The sequence below is a fragment of the Acanthochromis polyacanthus genome, chromosome 7, assembly GCF_021347895.1.
Source record: "Acanthochromis polyacanthus isolate Apoly-LR-REF ecotype Palm Island chromosome 7, KAUST_Apoly_ChrSc, whole genome shotgun sequence".
Classification (NCBI taxonomy): Eukaryota; Metazoa; Chordata; class Actinopteri; family Pomacentridae; genus Acanthochromis; species Acanthochromis polyacanthus.
In genome coordinates this window covers 17,381,864-17,405,240 of record NC_067119.1, presented here as the reverse complement: position 1 = coordinate 17,405,240, position 23,377 = coordinate 17,381,864, and the positions used below count along the sequence as shown (strand labels likewise).

General features: G+C 39.5%; 1 protein-coding gene across 2 annotated transcripts in view; it reads left to right on the top strand.

Moving 5' to 3' along the window:
- The window catches only part of ccser1 (coiled-coil serine-rich protein 1), a 122,880-nt gene that overhangs the window by 20,500 nt on the left and 79,003 nt on the right, over window positions 1-23,377 (top strand). For both annotated transcript variants that reach the window (XM_022196873.2, XM_051950837.1), the window contains exons 5-7: window positions 1,536-1,626; window positions 3,944-4,049; window positions 22,722-22,896. In XM_022196873.2, coding sequence (XP_022052565.1) covers window positions 1,536-1,626; window positions 3,944-4,049; window positions 22,722-22,896 — 372 coding nt within the window. The remainder of the gene's footprint in view (window positions 1-1,535; window positions 1,627-3,943; window positions 4,050-22,721; window positions 22,897-23,377) is intronic.

The following is a 23,377-nucleotide window of genomic DNA, read 5'->3' as shown; positions in this document are numbered from 1 at the left end:
AAATAATAATTGTTTGCCTTTTTCACTACAGTTATTAGGAATAGCTACAATGGCTGTACTTTCTGTTGGTGAGGGTATTTGCATGAATTTGCCAACTTCTTTTCTGCAGTGGATCTCCCTTTTATGACCATCAGATGGCAGCATTGACTTTTGAAATGCAGCTGAACCAAAAGAGACATCGTCTTACTGCATCATTATAACCTGATAATACCAAGAACATGGGAGCATTTACGGAAAGATTACATATCTGGGGTTGGGCATTAGTGGATGAACTACAGTCCAGTGGATATAGACATAAATTGTTGGGAATCCTGGTCCAGAAATTTTAAAATGATGTCAGTGGATGTACAGTTGATAATTTAAAGCCACCAAGGCTATAGGGATATTATTAAAATGCAGATTTTTAAAATTACCTTTATTGAAGTATTATTGCTGGATTTTTAAGTGCGTGTCATGTCCAGGGTAATTTATATTCAGTTACTTGAGTTTAAATCTATGTCAAAGTCAGAAATGAGGTCTTTCTGAGATAGTATACTCAACCAAACTACTACTTTATTATAGGGGTGTAGATGTTGCACCAAACCTAATTACGGTTTTGTTGTATATACACATAGTTATTTCTGGTTTTGCTAACTTATATTTTTTGTTATTTTTCAATGAATCTGTTTCATTTGCAAGCAGTTATTGTCACTGTAATTTGAAGTACAGTATATCGAATTCTTTTATGTTCTTGAAGTTTTTCTGTTCCAGTAAGTATATGAGGATTTATAGCCTTAAAGGCAAAGGGTAAATAATACTCCTGTAAATAATGCTTTCTTTTTCCTTGTTTGGATAATACTGACAAAGAACATCTCGTTCTCTGCAACCTAGACAGAAAAAAGCTGACAAGCTCTTCATGTTACTATGGGGGATTTTATTAGATTGATATTTATAGGCTGCAAAAATCATGAGACAAATGCTTTTTAATCATAAAATTTAGTAAAGGGCGTGTTTAAGTAATGGGCTGCTCTCTTTGTCGTGGGGAGTAAACACTGTAGATTTGCAGAGTTTTTCTGGTCTGTTCAGCAGCTATTTTGTGCTTGTAAAGCATGGAGAAAGCTGACAGATGTTACACAAAACTACAGCCTCATTTGGCACATTCATTGCTTTCTCAAACTAAACACTAATTGTCTCTACATAATAAGAGTAGCAATGCTTTTTCATGATTTCGGATGCAATGAAGACTGACTAAATATCGTAGAAAGTGCATGCTAAGTGAAAATATAGTATGGGCCTAATAACAATAACACTGTAAATGTTAAGAATATTTACAAATAGTTTATTTGTGCTATGGAATCGGTTTCTGAATGTTTCCAGCCATCTGGATTATTTTGATGAACATGATTTGACTATTTTCTGTAATGTTTGTCATATCTTAACCCTGTTTTTATTTGTAATTTCTTTTATTTTTCATCTATATATATATATATATATATTAGCAGATGTACTGTTTCAGTTTATTTTAGGTTTATATCTTTTTTGCTTTGTCTCCTCAGGATGTTCTAAACAACCTTGGTTCCTCAGAATTGGATGAGGATGATCTTATGTTAGACCTGGACCTCTCTGATGATCAGCGACATCGACATGGTAACTTTTAAACTGCTATTGCTACCTTCATGTATGTGTAGGGCTACAATCAAATGCAGAATTCAACACTATTAACAGCTGAGTCATATACTGCACAGTATCTTTTACCTTTTTAAACTTTTCGGTTAATCTCCAAAAAAGTCTCCACATTGCTGTTCTTAGAAACTGTGCTTTCAAGTCAAGAGATAATCTGTCACACGCTTACCTTCATCTATATCTATCCCTCCTTCTTCTCAAGTGCATGTCTGCTCATATCTGTCACAGATTTCCCCCTTGCTTTCTTTCCCTGTCTCTTTTCACTTCCTTTCGGTGTCATTCTCTCTCTTAACCTTGTTTCTCTTCACTCTGTGTCTCTCTTTTCCTCATTAAGCCACCTCTCTTCCATCACCTTAAAACATGAAACCAGTATTCTCCCTGCTTCTTTCAACATGTGCCACGACTTTGATGTAGCTGCCTCATTTACAGCGATTTATCTCCTTTGTTGTTTTGGCATTTCAGTCACACTCCTCCTGACATCCCTCATGGTTGAAAAGTGACTATCAGAGGAGAATTATTGCTTGTGCTTTGCCACTATGCTGCATAGAGTGCCAAACACAGCAACCCCGGCTTCCTTTCTCACAACACATAAGGATGTTACTGAACTGAATGAGTGTGATGAGCAACAGCCACCAACCCACACTTAAATGTGTTAAAAGGGACTTAATGAAACATTGCTTAGCACATTCATGTGTTAATTTTATGACATCTCGTATCCTATAAAGGGAGTCACTTTGTTTTGCTTCCGTGATGTGATGAAGTTAATTCATTGAATTTTGCAGGCACTATTGTTATTTGATGGAGCATAAACAGCAAAGTTGCAAGCTTGTGGAAATACTGTCAATATTGATTGTGCTTTTGATGATCTCGGATTGCAAATGTTTGCTCGTATTAATACACATCACGCTGCATAGGCGTAAAATTTACACACTGACTTGGACAGTTGGTGTTTAGCTGAGTGTGGCACATGAATAAAATGCCTCAGTGAAGTAAACATGAGCTGGAAATGAGATCACCCTTCATTTCTGTGCTTCAAGTCGCTCGCATACATGGACAGCACGTATGACCGTGAATACAGCAATGGGTGCACCTGTGTCAGTTGAACTTTTCGTGCGAGCATGTCTAGCGTACTTCATGACTCCTCAAACCCAACAGATCTTTGAATCAAATTATATGTTAATGCGAGGTTGGATTCATCTGTCTCCCGGCCATATTTAAGTCCCAGATGGGCTCACAGAATATTGCAGTTGCCGTCAAAGTAAAACGCTCAGCAGCAGAGTGGAGTAAAGACTACAACAGGAACTTCGGCCCTAATAAACTGAATTTCCTGTGCTTATGGGGCTTGGAGAGTTTGGGGAGTGAGGGTGGATTTTAACTGAGCACTCACACACCCACGCAAAAACACACACATACACACACACACACACACACACACGTTGAAAACATCTCTACAGGCACAGGCTGATGCAGAGCTAAAGGAGCTACCATCATTAATACACACACTAGCACACAAGCGTGCATGCTTAGTCATTAGACCTAATGGTTTGCAGACTGTAGCATGAAATTAAAGGTTTGATGAATTGTTCTCATAAAGTCAAGGGACTAAGACTTTCTGCTGGCAGTAGAAGAGAAAGATTCTTCCACGTATGCAAATTAAAGCAACTGATTTAAAGACACATTCCCGCACAGGCGTTGTGGCAGCATACACAATGCAGACAGACTCAGTTATATGTACAGGACCATATAGAGATGTATCACACACGGACAGACATGCACAACTGGACGCGCACCGATGCCACAGCCCCGCAAACTCTTGCCGGCACTCCTCATTTTTAGCTCTCTCAGGTGGCTTGTTGAAGCCTTTATTAAAAAGCAAGCAGTTTCACAGTAATTTATGGCCAAAAGGGCTCTGTGTTCATACTCCAACTGTGACTCACGCCCTGTGGAATCAGACATGAACAGAAAGAGAGCGAGTGAGACAGAGGGACCTTTGCAAAGACATAAAAGATCATCATCAGCTTTTACTCCACCCCCCCTCTCTATTGCTCTGTCAGACTTGACATCAAATGCATCATCATATCAGTTTTTGAAGCAACTGATGGTATGATCCTTACTCAGATGTATCACTACTGAATTTTAATGAGGTACTCTTTGACATGACTGGTGATTTGGTACCTGATTTTTAATTTGAGATGAAAAGGAATGGATTTTGTTGGCTGTTAGCTGAGATTAGGAACACAGCTTCCTGTATTAATTACAAGTATGTCTGGGTGTGTCACAGTGTCCAGAGAAGACTCCAGCCAGTCCCTCGCCTCCTGTCTCAACCTGCTCCCTTCACCTCTGGATGCAACTGGAGATCGCATTGCGGGGAAAGAAGGCAATCAAAGGTAAATATGTGCATTTGTGCTAAAATTCTGAGTTGACTTGCACTGAAAAACAGCAAATGACAACAAGTGTCTATAGACGTGTTTTGTTTTTAAGTGCTCTGCAAAAGGCACTAAAAGTCAAGTGGGGATGCTTTTGAAATATTAATTGATGCCATGAATGCTAATATTTTTCAGTTACCTCAATATAGAAGGCAGTACACAGAAAAAAAAACACTCAAATCAGCACTTGATGTGACCTTCTTTGCCTTTAAAACAGCTCCAGTTTTCTTGGGTACGCTTGCACATAATGTGTCGAAATACTTGGCAGGTAGGTTGTTCTAAGCATCTTGGTGAACTTGCCATGGTTTTTCTTTGGATTTACGCTTTCTAAGTTGCTTCTGCTTCCTAATGTAATTCTAGACTGACTCGACAATGTTCAGACTCTGTAGGGGCTGTACCACCTGTTTCAGGACTGTGTCGTGGGCTGAGCCGAACAGAACCACAATGATAGAAAGAAAGGACAGGAGAAAAATGGGCCATTGTTTGGTATTGGCCAGCTTCAAACCGAATCCTCTCACATACAATCAGAGCATATGGATGGTTCAAAGATCTGTTTTGATAGACTCACGCAGGGCGTTTATTCTCTGTTCAGTGTACCTTCGTTACATTACTGCTGGAGTATAGCTTTTTTCATAGAACACCCTCAATTGCCGTGTGAGAGACAAAGAGAAAGACAGAAGGCAATTGTCTATTGAAGGAATTGCTGATCTTGAATGTTCTGTGTAAATGCATAACATGTTTTATGTCTTTCCCTCCCTTGGAGATGAGACAGAAAGAGGGAGGGTAAATAAATAAATAAATAAATTCTCTTTGAATAAATATGCAAGCTGTCTTTCTGTTCTCCTTTGTTTCTCTGTAGACCACGACTGAAAGAGAACACTTAGAGTTTCTGTTTGTCCATACATTTGAGTACCACTCCCAAGGACAGTTCCATATCTGGTCTGATTTGGATACTTTTTCCTTCTCAGTGTAGGAATCCGGATACATCCAACTGGACACACACAGAAGTGCATGCACAGTCACTCATCTGCACAAAGATACACAGACGCACACATGCACGCACACACAGTACAACTCCGTGTCCGTGGACAGGGCTTATTTGGTTTTATGGAGCCAGTGGGTAATAAAGGGGTTGTGTCATCTGGTGGTCTGTCTGACAGACTGCTAGATTATTATTACTTTGCCTTTCAGTGTTCCTCTCCCCACTCATGGGATGAATTTATTTTGTTTTGGTCACACTCATAGTGTAAATGTATCTGTCTGTCCATGTGTTCACCTGAATAAGCTAGCTGCGAGCCTCTTTGTTTGCAGAGACAGTGCAGGTCAACTTGTGTGAGTGGTTTTGAAGTAGAGATTGAAGGATTTATACTACACCATTGAGACACTGGAGTTAGCGTGGGCCTTTTTTTCTGAGAAGGGTTTTTAACAAGCTTATAACGCTCTTTGAAAGTTTCAATGAATAGAGAGACATTTTCTGTGTCTAGACAGTGTCAGTGAATCATGCAAGTCGGGAGTCAACCTTTTCAACCCAGCCAAGGTTTTTGTTAGACAGCTCATTGGTTGTTTCATACTGAAGCCTCACTTGTGTTTGAAAGCAGTGGAGGAGCATACACACATACAAATATTTGCATGATATTACCCTGTATACAAGGTCAAGGCTAAAATGTCGCTCAGCTGAAACCAGTTTTCTTAAGTTTGATTGAGTTTCCCTGCAGTGATGCATTGCAGTTCAGCCTACAAATGTCGTAATGCGAGGAGATGGTTCCATTTCTTACAACCCAATCAATGACAGGGTAATATGATAGTATCCCTTTTGTCAGAGAAAGGAGATGAATGAATAAATGAATGAATATGGAAGTGCTTTTAGCTAAATGCTAATATTTCCATGTTAACATGTGTTACAGGAATTCCATTTATGTTATTTGAGCTGTAATCAAAAGATTCTGTGACTGTATTTTTAAAAAGCAAAAACTTTACTTCACTGAAATTTGGCAGCTGTTCTCCTTTGAAGTGGTCTCCTTGAGCAATACAACCCTTCCAGCAATTCTACCATGCTTGGAGCGCACCCTGAGAGTCCTGTTCTGTAAGCATGTCAAGTACATTTTGCAATTCGTGCTCAATTTCCTCCATTGTGTTAAAACAGCGACCCTTAAACTCGAATTTCATTTTGGGGAAGAGGAAGAACTCGCTGGGAGCCTAATCTTGTGAATAGGGCAGATGGAGAGCGATGACTGTGTTGTTGTGACCAAAAAACCTGTGCGTAATTATTATACTGTGAGCAGGTGCACAGTACCAGAATTCATAGTTCAGCTTGTCTGTGCTGAATGCTCTCCTTGAGACCCCACAGACTGATGAATTAGAACTGTGTGCTGATAGTCCGACCCTGGGGGACAAATTCACATTATACAATTCCACAAATGCTGGAGAAAACAAGAGACATCTAATGAACATCTTTGGGTTGTAGCCCCTTTAGACCTGCCTCTCATTACCAGTGCAGATCTTTGACCTGAGGGTTGGCTCATCATGGGCTCTTGATTGATACTGTCTGTAATGTCATGTTTAAGGTCCGTGGTGAAATTACTGCGTGTAACACAGGTCCCACTGTTGATTCCTGAATCCTGACTCATAGCAGTGTCAGTGACATGTTGCATCCATGTGACTGTGCCGACCCTTCTGTACATGGAACAAGAACAATCTGAGAACTTTTTGATCGCAGCCAATTCTCAATTCACTGTGCTAACATGTACAATTTAGCACTAAATGAAAGTACACCTGAGCCTGGTCACAGATTTTTGGAAATGTTTTGCAGTTGCGATTAAAATTCTGACCTGATGTTGATGCGTGAATGTGTGTACCCAAATTCAAGGCAGTTTGTCCAACAGCTGCTGAAATATATATTTTGATCCAGACCAAAGTTGTGGACGAATTAGCTGTCAGATTGACATTTCCGTGCCTAGAGCTATGCTGCTATCTTGGTATGTTGTAATTTCACATTTAAATCATAGTATGCCTGAGCGATGACTTCTGTGCCAGCCTTTATAACAACTCGACAGTTTGCGCTGAAGTCTTGAACCGTGTACTCCAGAATGACTTAAGCTTCCAAAACTGTAAACACATCACACAGTTTAACAGTGAGTGTGCTGCTGACTGTGAGACAGTAATATGATATAGTGGGCTTAGAGAGAAGTGTGTGTTGAGTTAACTTCTCCACAGCAAGGGAGCAGTTTTTGTAGGTGAAGTGCAGAGCTGCAGGATAACTTCAATAAATGTAAAAAAAAGACTGGATTGACAGCACAGCTGCAGACTTTGAGGCTTTCCTTTCTTTTTATTTCAAAGTAAATTTAAATATTGTTTTATTTAAAACAGCATGGAATTGATAAAACACCAAATCAGTTGCTAACATCACCATGCTCATGTTTTGATTTGTTTTGACACTGGAAACACTGGGGCAGCTTAGATACCCTGACCAAGACGTTGCTGCTGGCAGGTGTTAATTTCCCACTGCTTTAGTTCAGCATCTTCACTGATTTCTTCAAACAAAGCATTTTCACACAGATTTTACTGGAAAATGTGTAATGTCTGTGAGTGCAGATGCTGAGATTGGAGGGGGAAAGAGAGCGAATTGTGTTTGCCCAGGGCTTCCTCTATCTCTCACACTGTCTTTCTATCTCTCTCAGTCTCTTTTGCTCTTTGTCTTAGGTTCCACATTCCCTCGAGGGGACATTGATTTGCTGGAGGCAAAGCAGGCTCCCTTCTGCTCACACACAAGAAAACACAAACACATACACAGTTGTATTTCCATCCCTTCAGAGACCATTGTATTGACTTACAATAATTTCATGAGGACTTACCTTAGCCCTAACACTCACCCTAATTCAAACAGAACCATATGCAAACCTAGAACCAAGGCTCCGTATCCAAATTGAAAGATTTGCTTTGTGTCCCCAAGTGTGTAAACAGATTTGTGTTTCCGCACCATAAATAATACGCACGCACGCACGCACGCACGCACGCACGCACGCACGCACGCACGCACGCACGCACGCACGCACGCACGCACGCACCTGTCAGTCAGTCAGCCTGTCCAGAAAGAGTATCAGCTGCAGGGATACTGCTGGCTGTCTGACAGGCTGCACAGAACATCTGCTGTATGCACACAAACACACACACTCACATACACAGTCTTGGAGGCATACCTCTTCTTTGATGTATGACAGTTGGATGATTTTGATGGGAGGTATTTAATTCTCTGTGTTTATTACTTTGTAAACATTAATACCACAGTAACAAAACCATAGCAGTAAACAGCCATGTGTTAAATCTCCATTTCCGTTATTTGTGGCTGCATAGGTGTGTCGAGGGAGAGCGACAGACAGAGAGAGGGGAGCACTTTAAGGAGCTCAGGAGTAAAGAGAGACACCAGAGACACCAGAGACTTCTTTCTGTGTCCTATATTCACTAGAATATATGTAGAAACATCCAGAGAGACGTAGCTCCCCTGTGTCCCCCATCACCTTGTGCATGTGGCACAACATGTACAAGGTGATCAGAGACACAGTATACTGTGTTCAGTATTTCTGAATCATGTAATCAGTGACAGCCTGGGATAGAAAAAGAAAGAAATAAAAGGACGAGAACAAAAGTAAAGTAGAATGTAAAGTTTAGTGAGGCCACTTTAGACAGGCATTCTCCTATTACAACAAATAAATAGTTTTACTGCTTTTTCATCTACTGTTCATTTTCGAGTACAAATTGAAAAATAAAGCCTCCAAGAGTCCAAGGTCTTTGGTGTTATTTGTTAGATGACAAAGAGGAGCAAGACAAGAGGAAAACTCCTTCACATTTCGGTAGTTAGAACCTGCAAATGATTTGAATTTTGGCCTAAAAAGTTAATATAATCATAATAGAACGATGTGTTTTTGGTCGGCTAAGTGTTTACTTAATTGATTGTTGCATCTCTAGTAAAAGACAATTCAAATCAAATCAGATTTATTTTTGGAGTGAACAGTGGTGTGCTGTAGTTTTTTCTAATGATTTTTAACACGTTTCCATTCGTACTTACATTCTAGAAACGCCAAATTACTGCAGTAAAGCAGAGCTACCTAGTGACAGAATGTAGACGGCCCAAAAGTACTTTCTTGGCATCAGTTATGTGGCATTTAAATGATGAGTGTTTAGTTTAATGTGATTTCTTCCGCTAAGCTCTCTTCGGTGTGCCTGTTGCATTGTCATCACCACTAAAATAATGAAGGTTCCTCAATGTCTTCTGGTTGGTGGAAGAGCAGCAGCGGGCACATTAGACCTGTGAATATTTGTGTGATGCAGCTTCAGCATCCGTTCTCTGTTAAGACATTGACTCTTCCCTTGTCTCTCCTATACAAAAAGACGCAGAGGAAATTAAATTTTGACAGCCAGGATATAGCTTGCCTGTTGCTATGGTAACGCGAGTCTGCCTGTTGAGTGCTCCCCTTCCATTCTTCTTTCCTCGCTCCTTTTCTGTTTTCATTGCTGTAGATTACTAGCATACTGCAGGTAGTCAGAGGAGAGGACATGCAAACACTCAGAGGTGTCCTTGTAAATAAATATGCAGTGGACGATCATACAGGTCCCAATTCCCATATCTCCCCTTCTCATGTCAGAATTAACGTACAGCTAAAATATTCATATGCTCTTAGCATAGTAAAGCTTATTCGGACAATGACAGCATTTGTATACAGGTCCCAGTTCTCTAAGTGACAAATTAATTGTACATATGTATAATTAGTATATTGATATATCTATATGGTAATTATATAGGGCCCTCATTTCTAATGAAGAGATTTGATGTCTTGTTCCTGAGTTTGCTTATGTTGCGTCTCTGTAAGAGAAGAGGAGCAATCAGAACTGAAGTAGTTGGGTCTCGTAAATTACATGCAGCATAGATGACGACAGTGACATGAGAAAGACGGTATACTCATACCTGCATCCTTGATTCACCTGGGTGTTAGGACACGGCTGAGCAGCGAGCACAGCAGCAGAGAACGCTTCTTGTAATTCGTAAAGACACCCTCCTCTCACGTTTGGGTTGATATGGTACACAGTGAGGTATACTCTCAGCTGACTCTTTAGTCTCCCACAGAGACCTATAATTTGTGATTATATAGCAGTTGCTCACATGTGCACGGAAACAGAGGAGCAAATTTGTTTAATGTTAATATGATTCATGAAGTGTATCAGCCACTATGTGTCTAATCCCACCTGACTTATTATAGTCAGCAAAAAGCTACACACTCATTTCCTTGTACTTAACAAACACATGCAGCTATATGCACATGAGCATTTATAAAAATAGACAAGCATAAAGAATCCAGCTGAGCCATGGAGTGGGGCTGGGTACAGATAAAATGCACTGCAGCATGATTTTCAGACACAGACACCAGCAAAGTACAGTGGGAGTTGGAGGAAACACAAAGTAGGTTTCTCTCCCTCTTTGTTCAGTTTGCTGGTGAATAATGTTTCTAATCCAACATGCAGTGAAAAGTCTGCCTTCTTATATGAATCTATGTTTTGTGGACTGTTTCCTACAATAAACAATATTTGTTGGTCATTTTTGTGTTCTTGGCATGTTTCTCGAGAAATTGCTTTATTTTTCTCGCATTAATTGCACTAGTGAAGTATTATGCTCCTAAGAAGCCTCAGAGAAAAAGCTATGACTATGTGCTGACATTTTCCATTTTAAGACCCTCTTAAAATGCATTCAAAATTCTGCAGTGTGCATCTGTTGTCATGCATATTTCTTTTGTGAATTGTTGCTTAGCTTCTAATTCACATTACCCTACTGGGTTTATTAAATGTTCAACACAGGGAGACTAATTAGTCTTGGCTTTCGTTTTTTCCCTCCTTGCTTTGAGCGGAAACTTGTGGTTCTGATTTGTAATGCGTAGAAAAACATTAGATTGGCATTAAATAAGACATTCATTTGCTCTCCATAGCTTTTTTATTTATTTTTTATTATCAAGTAGTCTGTTCCAGGAATGAAGATAAATCTTAAAGTGGTTTTCACTGTTTATCATGTGTTCACAGATTATAAGACATATGGCTTTATTATTTACTTTACTTGAACTGAAGTGCTTTTTTGCAGCCTTTAAAGGATATTTGAATTACAAAGGCAGCCATGCTCTTTTGTTTTTGGCTCTTCATGCATGGTTTGCCTTTTTTCCCTTCATCTTGCGTCTGTTTGTTGTGGACTACAGCATACTCTGTGTTGAACATATTTTTGTTAGAACGTGTAGATTGGGACAATGTTCTACGAAAATGTGCAGCACTGTTCCTAATTTTGAATTCTCCGCCAATACGTTGAGATGCTTCCCACCCTGTTTGTTACTTTCTTGAACATTTTCCTTCTACTGACAACAGAAAGACATACTTAGGGAATACTGAATATGTCCCAAGAGGATTTGTTGCTGATGTATTTCTCCTCAGTCATCTTTGGGATGAGTAGCTGTGTAGCAACTTGCCTCAACATTGCTAAAAACCAGAGTCTGCATGTCATTCTGAAGCCTTTCTATCGAGGGTGTCAGGCTACTTTTCAGTCAAAAGCCATCGGTTTTTGGCAACTGCATGGCATGTTGAGAGATATTCATCTTAGCTTAGCATAATGAATGGAACAAGGGGAAACTGCTAGTCTGGCTTGGAGTACAAATGTTAAAACAATAATTGGTGGTTCCGTGGGATGTAAGTGCTGTAACTACTTCTTGGCAAACAGCAGCTGGATACTGTGGCTGTGCACAGCATCCTGAGGGTCTTGTTGTCACTGTGATGTTGCCAGACTATTGTGTCTGTTCAGAGACCAAAACTAAAACCTGAACTCACTGAACATATCTGGCAACCCATGCTATAGCTGGAGATGCTGCACAGAAGTACTGGCCAGATGATTGTTGTGAATTCAAGACACAGTTATGTAACTCCACCAAAGTGCTGTTTTTTTGTGTAGATTAAAGAGCTATGGTATTGACTAGTGAACTTTTTAAATTCTGAAAAATCAGCAAATTCACATACTTATGGACCCTCTTGTTAACTTTTGTGAGGCTGTGATAAATTAAATGTAGAGTATGAAATCAAACCAAATTCTACTGATTTTCGTTGTAGCCTTCTGTATAAATATAATACCTAATTAGACAGCTCATAGACCTATTTTAGTTTTGCTATGGAAACAGCATTTAAAGCAGTGAAGCAGAGGAGCATATGTGCTTTTAATATCCTGCATTGTAGAAGCTTATTTATGGTATCTTTGCACATTTGTATTTTCTTGAATCAGAGCTTATGCAGGCGTGAACAAGGAATTATGTTTGTGTGGGCCAACTCGAAAAACAAAATGACTAAAGAGCCAGAAATATTAAAGGGATACTGGTAAACATTTATTTAAAATCGTTGCCAACAAGTATCAAGTGTGAAAGTTTCACAAAGTTCTGACCTGAGTGCAGAGTTTGTCACAATAAAGGCACAGATAGAGAATAGCTGTTATTTATATCATTACCTTGCCATGATTCAGTGTTGAAACTTTTTGCTCTTTGGTGCTTTTATTTTGTCATGATGGTGACAAGAAAGCCAACACAAAATAACAACAAATCACAATTCTGACTCATCTTAAACAATATATTTGGCTCTCCAAAAGGAAATTAGGCAGGCTGTGAGAAGAGGAAAATGAGATGAAAAAGAGAGAGACAGCGTTTAAATTTATTTTCGTCGTGTTGATGTTGTTGCAGACTGTCATCATAAAACATTAGCTGTGTTTGTGTGCTTACTGAAATACATATTCACGACTGGATATTTACAGCTTAAGTGTGTATTCCCCTTCTCGATGCTTTGTCCTCACAGTTTACTTCAGAGAAACTGCATTTATCTGTGAGTCTCTTGTCACACACTGACAGTATTATCATGCTTACTGCCAACTGTCATAAATATCACCAACACAGGCTAAAAATACATTACTATTTATTTACTATAAAGAATAACTATACAGATTTTGTTAACAAATCTTACCTGAGAATTTGCATGTTTAACTTCTCGTGGCTGCAGGGTCAGCTAATGAGGTGGCAGTTTCTTGAATAAACACAATCACAACATAATTATATGCTCATTGAAATTCTGGTTCTTTATCACCAGCGCTTTAGAATAAATAGCACAAAAATTATCATGTCCTTAAGTAACGAACATAATAGATAAACATTAATGTGTCCTCCAAATAAAAAATTCCCCCTGGGTGCAGAATTTGCATTTTTAACATGGATTTGTTGACTTGAGAACTTGTGGGAAAAAAAAAAATCAATCTCAGTCAACCAGTGCTTGCTTTTGTGATCTGTTGTCACCTGTGGCATTCAGGCTTTTCGTTCAGTCTTCACTGAAAATTGCAAACTGACAGTCACGTCAAAATATGTGGATCTTTCAAAAACAGCAGAATGAAATCATTCAGTGCTTGCATAACAATATAAACTCCAGAGAGTAATGTGTCTCCAGTTCCCTGGGGCACTACGTCCCGGTAGTGGACTTTGTGAACTTACAGCAGGATTTTTCTGTGGTAAAAATGACAATGCTCCACTTTATTGCAATATTGCTTTGAGGCTTTAATACAGGATAAAAATACAGAGTCAAATTTTTGGTAACGTGGCTTGGCAATGTTCTCTGAAATAGGAAAATGTAATGTGACACATGGGACCAATATTAAATGGATCTCTTCAAGCAACAAAAAAGTTGTGATAGTAATTAGCTCAAGTGTGTTCTGACAATTCCCCGTGGTTTCTCTCTCCACAAAAAGCTAGTGTGGTGTTTCTCTGCCATTTTTATGGGTTAACATCATGGATGCCAAGGCAGCGTCTGAGCAGACAATCCCAGAAGGTAATAGATACTCAGAAAGAGTAAAAGACGCAACAGCAAAGTGAACGGAACAGAAAAAGAGGCACAGAGATTTCCTGCAAAATAAGCACAGACTCAGAGTCCAGAGTGCAAATGAAAGCAAAAAGGACAGTTAGGTTAATCAGAAAGTTACCCCTGCCATATTACATTAGTTTTATATTCTCTCTCTTTCTGTGTCTGAAGAGTTCAGTTCACCATTAGATTCACTGCCTGGAGCTTGGCTTGTGCTCACTCTTTAGTCACAGATGCACTTTATGTCGGAGATGAGTTTAATGGCAGCATTAAACATCCGTAGCCTCAGGTGCTGAATGCAGATGAGTACACAGTGTCTGTCAGGTGGAAAGAGGGAGTGACAAATGAGGGTGATCATTCTCTCTTAGCTGTGGTGTACTGTTGTAATTCGCTTGTGCAAGGGCACGAGCACACTCATGACACACAGATGTCTGCATTACGCACACCTTCACATCCACACATGCACTGGATTGTCCCAGTAAATATGTTCCGTGTTGTCAGAAAAAATTTAATAAGAAAAAAGCTGGCAGAGGGGACTGATTGCCTTTCTCGCTATGTATCAGCGTTAAAGTGTCCCTGTACTATTAGTATTCCTGAGACAATGCAGTCCTTATATTGCTGATTGACAAGGGTGCAGCCCACCTCTCCTCACTGCAGCTGAAGGTAATGTACTTAAATCCTAGATAATTTATTTGACTAGCAGTCATTATTCCTCACTTCACGCGCTAACTGAACGTTAAGTAAACCCAGACATCTAAGTATGCATATAGGAATTTGTGCGCGTCTTTGTGGTCTGCTCTGTGTGTGTACCGTTTGCTGCCTGTGGGAATATGCATACATGTGTGTGTGTGTGTGTGTGTGTGTGTGTGCAGGTATTTGTCAGTGCTGGGAGCCAGCAACCTGGCAATAAAACACTGTGTGAGTGGTAAAATAATGAAAGTCATAAAAAGGCAGATAATTGGCTTTTTCAGGTTGGTGAAATGGATCACGCTGCTGTTGAGAAATGGCTTCTGAAAGGAGAATTGTGAGTCAGAAGGATGGAGGGGAGTGTGTAAGTGTAAGAAAGACAAAAGGTGAAAAAGCATGTCTATTGAAAAGAGAGGTGAAGTGAGCAGGATAAAATATATCAACTGAATATATGAACTAAACGGGGAAGAAAAGTGGAAAGAACAGGAGGAGCAGAAAAAAACAGCGCAGTGCAAAAGAAAGGAGCATTTTTTCATACTGTTTACTTTTCTTTTCATTGTGTAATTAGTCTGAAAAGACAGTAGAAAGAAAATCTCAGTGAAAATATTTAATTGCACCTTAATCCGTGCTTTCACTTGTAATTATCTTCACATTGACATGCTCATGCAGTACCAGTTTCAGACACTAGCTGGTGTAATACTACATCTTTGTCTATTCAAATTAGGATTGTGTCCACTTGTGTAATCTTTTAATTGACTACTATCAAAGAGTCCTATTCTCTGCACACACTTACATATAACCTGTTCAGAGGTGTAGTGTGCCGGTGGTTGGTGTGTGTGTGTGTGTGTGTGACAGAGACAGAGAGAGAGCTGTAAAAAAAAAAAAAAGAAAAGAATAGAGTGAGAGTGTCAGCCTATCGGCTCCTGACAGTTAAAAGACAGATGACCCTGGGTAGAGGAACGGCCTCCCTGCCTGTATAACATCTATCATCACTGAACAGACTTGTCTTCAACTGTGCTGTTCACTTCCCCGTGTGTGCGCGCGCTTGTATGTGTGGGGTAATTACCTGCAGATGAGTCTCATGCTTAGCTGGAAAATGACTTTTTCTACCCTGTAACTAGATTCAAAAATATATACTGTGACATGCTTTTGTACATGCACACACACACACATTCACAGTTGTGTTTCCATGGCTGCAGAGGGCCTTGCATTTTCATTTTCATTTTCTTAACCTTAATCCTAATCTAACCATATCTTTAACCCTAAAGTAGTCTCGCTTTGCCAAGTCATTCAGTACCACTTAATGCTCAGGTTGCCCCTCACTATCATTCTGCTGCAGTTGGAAGAAAAAAAAACAAAATCACATCTCAGTCATTCTGGGTAGGGCTAAGTGAAAGGCATGGCTTTGGTTTTTCCCCAAAAATAGTGCTGGTTGAAATTGTTGTGGGGGAACATTTGCATGCAGGAAGGCAAGAACTGTGAATAAGATGAATAATTCACCAAAAAAAAATAAAAAATACTAGCAGGGCCGCCGCAATACAAGATCAAAATCTTCAGCAAAACTTGAAATATTCAGTGTGGTAGGTTGCTGCTTGGAGGTTGTTGTTGTTTCCTGTTAAAAAAGAAAACAGTAACGCACAATGGAAAGGCGGGAGAATGCCGATGAAATGAATGGTGAATCCTACATCCGGTGAAACGGACTAACCTAACCTAAAACAAGACTGACACTGGGATTTGGATTTGCCAGCCAGTGGGAACAAGTAAACAAGTAATACACAACAGTAAAAGCTCAAATTTGGTTCTCTCTGGCATATACTAACATCTCTATTTCATCATAAATACTGATCTGGAGCAGCTGTGGCTCAGGTGGTATATGGGATTGTCTGGTTCCCCTTGGATGACAACTCTGCCTCCACTGGTGTGCGAGGATGAATGGGTGGATGAAAAACATATTGTAAAATGCTTTGTAGAAGCCAGCTAAGGTTTAAAGGCTCTATATATCTATATGGGTTATTTCCCATTTGGTCTCAATGATTGCATATTTTTATAAGGTTGCTTACCTGGTTGTAAACATGTAGTGAATTACTGTAAATGAGAATTAAGCTTCTTGTGTGTTTTATCCCACACAACCTGTGAATAGATGTTTCTCACAGCAGCCAGTTTGACATTAAATGGTACATAAACACATGTGTTCTTAATCACATTAATGAAGGCTCTGTACCTAAATAGAACAGAACCTTCATTCATGACATTGGTAACACCTGCGTTTACCTGCTCTTTCATGTCCCAATAGCAGCTGTGAACAAAGCTGTTAAGCTGCTAATAATTAAAACCACACGTGTTCCCAACTAATCAGAACTTTTGTATTTAAGAATCTTTAGTTCTTATGTGTTATTTTTATGTATTTATTGACAATTTGACTGTAAGGTCCAACACGATACTGTATGCCACAATAATGGTTTTATGTGTAACATAATTTCACTTTTAATCTGATGAAGACAAACAAGATTGCCTTAATGAAGAACATGTTTAAAAACATGTCGTCGAGTCTATGCATTGGTTTGAAATTTTTGATAAATCAAACCTATGGCAAAAATAACTTCAAAAAACACTATAAACAAAACGTATGACTCACTTGACTCACATCATGAATCCACTGAAGTAGTCCAACTTGTAGTCATCTTCTCCTGTAAAAAGCGGAACGTACACAAAGATAATTCATTCATTTGTTTATTCACTAAATCCACAGATGATTCTGTGGCATATCTTGAATATGCAGCGCCTTCATTGGACTTTTTAATGCATACTGCCCAGTGGTCAAGTCCGTGTTTGTGCAATCAGTGCAATGCTTAATGTGTTTTGTCATAAGTTATTTTGCTAATATTTGTCAAACACTGAGTGTGACTGTGCTCTCTACTTGACAGGACACAACCTCGTAGCTGAGTGCACACACTCATTCATACAGAGCGTGTGTGGCAGGACGGACACCGACAGATAGGCACTCTGTCATCGTCCTCACAGTGGTTTGAAGCAGAGGCTACTGCTCATAAAATGTACACGCATAGCAAATCACAAGTTCCTCATCAAAACTTTTTAATTAGAATCAGAAATTCATATAATGAAGAAGCCGGCTGGGCTGAAGTGAGTAGTCAGCTGTTTGGCTCACAGCAGGCGCTTATGGAAAGCTCTGCTAAAACAAATAAAAAAATCTTAAACCTAAAATTTAGTGATTTACATTATGCAGCCTTGTTTTTTGTACTTGGGATGCAGATGATCCTCCACACTGTGACTGTACAAACAGATTTCTGTCCCCACAGCATAAGTAATGCCAGTCCACATACACAAGCAACTTGGCAGTGTTTGCCAGTACTGCTGTCATTAAAGCAAAGCATTTGACCTCAGTTTTTGCTCCAAACTCAGTGAAACTAGGAATCCTGTTCATGCTATTCTGATGATATTCTTAAAAAACGATTTCATGCCCAAAATATGTAACCACTTAAAGTGCTTTCTATGATTAGAAAGGACCTGTTACTAGTACAGACATCCTAAAAGTTTACTCTTGTAATTTGATAGTTTTTTTTTGCAGATACAGTATGAATGTTTTATTCTTAATTTCAACAGTATCTCCATGTTATAACAAAAGCTTTATTCAGATCGGATTTTTTGAGTCCTAAAATAACCCTTGTATATTGTATATTGCCTGAGTAAAAATGGATTTCTGGTACAGAATGGGACAGGATGTGAATCGGCTCTCCTGTAGAATGTTGTTTGCTAGAATAAAATGTGATTAGAAATGTATCACATATGGATACAATTTATAGGAGATACTTTGTTGGAGTATAAGCAAAACAAAGCCGTCACAGAATGCCATTTCTACCGCAACAGACGGCATGACAGTGGATCCAGAAATGAGTGATGCTTTCGTTTTAGAAAAAAAAAACATTGCCCACGGTAAAGTATCTTTAGAGTATGTCCCTGAGCTGCTCCTCTTAACCAGAAATATTCAACTTCTAGTCCCCTGAAAGAGTGAATACCTTGCATAGAGACACCTCTATGATTATTGTTTTCGGTGAGCCAAGGGTTGTTTGAACCCTTCTCCCACTCATTTCTCTGTCGCTCTGTGGATTTGATGTGCACCACAGAGGTAAAAGAAGAATCCAAACCTGAAACCCTGGTGAAAGCTTGAGAAAGGGCAAAAGTGTCAGACTTGGAGAAACACACAGATATAGAAAAACAAAAACAAAACACAAAACAACCTTGTGAAGAAAAAAACCAAAACATTTTGGCAGCACACTGCGCCATTTGACACATCGCTCAGAGAGAAGAATGCCTGATTGATCATTTGTCATTTATTTATGCTCAGTTCATCTCGTCTGAATAGCAAGGTGGGGCAAGAGAGAACTAAATGGAGAAAGTTCGCTCTAACCAGAGATGCCAAGCAGGGAAAAAAGCTACAAACCATACAGTTTAGAAAGGGAAGAAAGCACCCTGCGTTGCTTGACAGACAGCGCTCACCCGTCCTCAAAAGACAGCAGGCTTCCTCGACATTTGTCTGAGGTGCTCAGCTGAATCCCCAGGGGGACACCTTCAGCTTTGATACGGCATCAGTTTAGTGTTGTGGGTGTCAGGGTGATAGAGGAGAAAACCGAGGAAGGGGCAAAGGGAGAGCTGTAGGGATGGAAGACAAGTGCTCAGGCGAAGGGTAGGGTGGAGGTGGATGAGGAGAGTGCAAGTGAACAAAGAAAAGTAAGAAAGAGGGGGAAAATGGAGAGCTTTGTTAAGGTTTGAAGATTGATGAATAGAAAAGGAGGGACAGACAGATAAAGAGGTGGAAGAAGACAGTGAATGAACGATAGTGAAAAGCAGAAAGAGGCATGGGATGGTGAAGAGGAAGTGCAATTTAGTCCGACCTTTCCAGCGAGCCCTCTTTTGAATGGCTTGCGTTGATCGATATTTTAGTGATATTGTCTTGTTTTGCTAAAAAAAAAAAACGTTCTCCAGGAAAATTTGTTGTCCAACTGAATACCTAACCAACAGTGTGTACTTGGTGATTTTCCTGGGACAATGGCACAAAAGGCATCTAATTTCCCCTTACCTAGCTGTAAATGGCCATCAGTCAAATTGAACATGGTCTTCTGATGATGAAGAGCTCCTCGTTTCCGCGTCTATGTGTTCCTCTCTTTACTGCCGTCTCTCCTTCGCCTTCGTTTCTTGTTATGCAGACTGTGAACTCGGAGGTTGTCTGTGTGGTTTTCAGACAGGAGGGTGGTATTTCTCAGCTCACCTTTTGAAAATGTCATAAAGAAGGTGAGATACACAGTCCCCCTTTATGCACTTCTGTCAAAATATCACTACTTGGCAGAGAAATGTTAATGTAAGAATTCAGTTTATTGAGACACATTTGATTAATCTTTTCATTCATTTCTGGTGTTTGTCCTTTTTCCTGAGGACAGCTTTCTTTGACTCTCCGAAATGAATGAACTGTCCATGACCATGAGTTATGGAAGGGGAAATGCAACGCTTATGACCAAAGATTTTATAAACATATATTTACAGCGATTTATTTACAACATTAAGCCAATAATCAGCAGTTGCTGTAATTGCACCAGATGCATTTGTTTTTCCCTTAGTCCTTATTTCATTTCGTATCATGCTGCTTTTCTTGAGTGCTCAATTAGACAACTTGCAGAAAGGATTTGCAACCAATTTAGAATTGAAGTGGCAAAACTAAAAGTTAAATTCATGATGACTTCATGAAGTGCATGACTGCGTGAAAGAAGCATCACCTCGACATAATGTTTTCCCTGTATATGATAGCTGGTTGTGAATTTTCTTCCTTTTTCAGAACACATTAGTTTGGAGGCTGAAACAAGTCTTTTCTTTGAACTTCTGTTTTGACATTTGAAAAATCTCTACTGAAATCACTGGCTATTTTTACTTTGTTGCTTTTGAATTCTTTCTCACACATTGTGCTCTAACCACGGTTTCCGTTAGAGTTTGTACATTTTATTCCATTATTAAATGTATATCTGATTATGTTAAGTAACTTAGATCACGTTATTTGTGCCCATGAACGCAACTTGTGTTCTAGTGGGTGAAAGTGTTCTTGTATAATTACCACTGTGTGAAATGAGTGCTAAACATACCCATGAACAGCTATTAACCTTGGGTACATGTTAATTCCAAAATGAGAATGTAGAAAAGGAAATGGCTTTTTAGATTCTATCTTATGCTTTCATTTAATCATTTCTAATAACCGTTAGACACCACAACACCAGCCGCACAGACACTCAGTCAGATTCATAACTATACATACCGATCAGAGTAAGCTTCTGCATTTGTTTTTCTAATGTGTTTGACATTTTGTATTTATGAGTGGCCAGGCAAGATCTAACAAACCAAATTAAGACATTAGTCACATTATTCTTTTGAAACAATTAAAGCTACATAACCGAAAGAGAGCTTGATCTTTATTTTGAGACCATTTTCATGTGTGGTGGAATATAAAGCAGTCTTACATCATAAGTTTAAGTTAAAAATATGCCTCTGTTGAAACTTTGAAACTGACAGAATAAGTGAGCTCCAAGCAATGAATGACTATGAAGATATAGTTTTTATAGATAAGGTCAGTGTTTGTAGTAGTGGTGCTTGGATTGAGCTTTAGTGTTGGCTGGAAGGCAAAGAAATATGAGGGACACTATGACATTAAACATCTCTGACTCCTGCTGAAAGTTCCTTCTTCAAGTTGTCCTCATTTGTACTTAACTTGAAGGTCAGACAAAGAACAGAGGCCATGCACCGGTGACCAAAGACATACAGCTCTAAAAGCCTGTTTACTGTTTAATGGACTATGCTCCCAAATGGGACAGTTAATTAAAACAGTGCTTCAGTTGATCTCCCACAGTTGTTTCTGTTAATGTGTGTCTGAATCCAACCTTGTACCCTCACAAAAGTGTCACAGCTGTGTAAAGGTCTACACTGCTTTGGAGGCTTGTGGATAACGCAACCTTTAATAGTGACTCATGAACTTGCCGTTTTTGGAAAGATTTAATTTCATTGATTTGTCAAACGGCTCATCAGTCTCCCTCCAGTTGACATCAAAGGCTTTGTTACTCCAACCGGGAGACCTCCTACACACAATCAGCTGCATGCACAAACATATACCTAAGGTTTTTTTTCTTCTTCTGTAGAATAATTGAGGGCATACAATAATACAAAACACAAATCCTTGGAGAATATCCATTCCAAGTCGATAATGATAGTGATATTAGCAGGTATGCTTTTGTACGTGTGGGAGTATATTATCACCTCATGTTGTTGGTTTTAAAATGTTAAAACAGACTTATTATAGAAATGACTGCTCATTAAAACAGAGTCCTTAGGGGGTCCTGTGGAGCAGCTGCTATGTATCGTGACTGTTGCAGGTCTCCATCTCCACTGTTTCCTTTGTTTCCCTGTCTCATTTCACCCTGTGTAGGAATCTCTCTTGTTTGTCAGTTTCTCCGTCTGTCTTACTTTCCTTCTTGCTATGTATTATTTGAAGCCATTTAGTGTAGAATTTGGAGCCTGCATTTCACTTTTCAACAGTGTACTTTTTTGATTCTCCTAATGGGAGTTCTAAGGACAAAAGTTTCAAAATCTCCACACGTTATTTGAATAATTGCCACTCCTCTCAGTATTATACAAACAGATTTTTACTGCTCTGTGGAAGATATAGTTTGCTTTGTTGCATCTAATTGCCACACATTAATGTTCCACATGCTGCCAAGCTATTGTTCAGACCATGTTTGTTCACTTTTGGCGGTCACACATGATATCTCACAGAATTGTGGGAATTACTGGGATATTCAGGAGCAGCTGGTATCTTCACATTACTGTGTAGCGCGTCATGTACATCATCAATACCCGCCAAAGGCAGCAAAGAGATTCTCCTGTTGGAGAGCAGTGGGATGCAGTGAAGACAGGCCAAGGTCGAACACGGACTCATACTAACATTAAATTTATTTATTTCTCTGCTTTTCCTTCACTGCACCTCTCTTACAGGGAACCCAGCCGTCCGACCAGCCTGCTGCCTGCTGACTGGAGCACAGGGCTGGTTTTAGGGAGGGAAGATGACCCCCTGCCCCCGGGCCTTGAGACCCTTCCACTCAGACTGATGCAGCAGGACTGCACTGCTGTCAAAACCCTGCTTTTAAGACTGAGACGGACACTGCAGGAGGTGGGATATTCACATAGCACACCGTCATAAGCATGTAGACGCCTCTTGACGAGGACTTGTATGCAAATGACCAAATGAAGCTTAAGACGAAATTACAGACCAGGATTGTACAACCTCTGTCGTGATTGTAGCATAGCACAAGTTATGTCACCTTAACAGCATTTCTCTGATCAAGTCATAAATGCGTAATTTCCTTCTGAACTAGTATAGTGAATGGGTTAGCAAATATTATGCTTCAGTTTCATTTAAAATCCCTGTGCACAGTTCTCCACTCAGATTTTCTGTTTTTAATCAGCTTTATTTCAGCTCCATGAAATCTTGTCAAAGAGGTTGCCTTTCTGCTTTTAAAAGGTCTCTTTAATCACTTTGTTTTGTCAATTTAATCAGCTTCTACATTTGGAGGAGGAAACTGGGAGGCTTATTTGAGTGTCTGTCATCACATCCTTTATATATACACAAATACACTCACAGTGCACACATT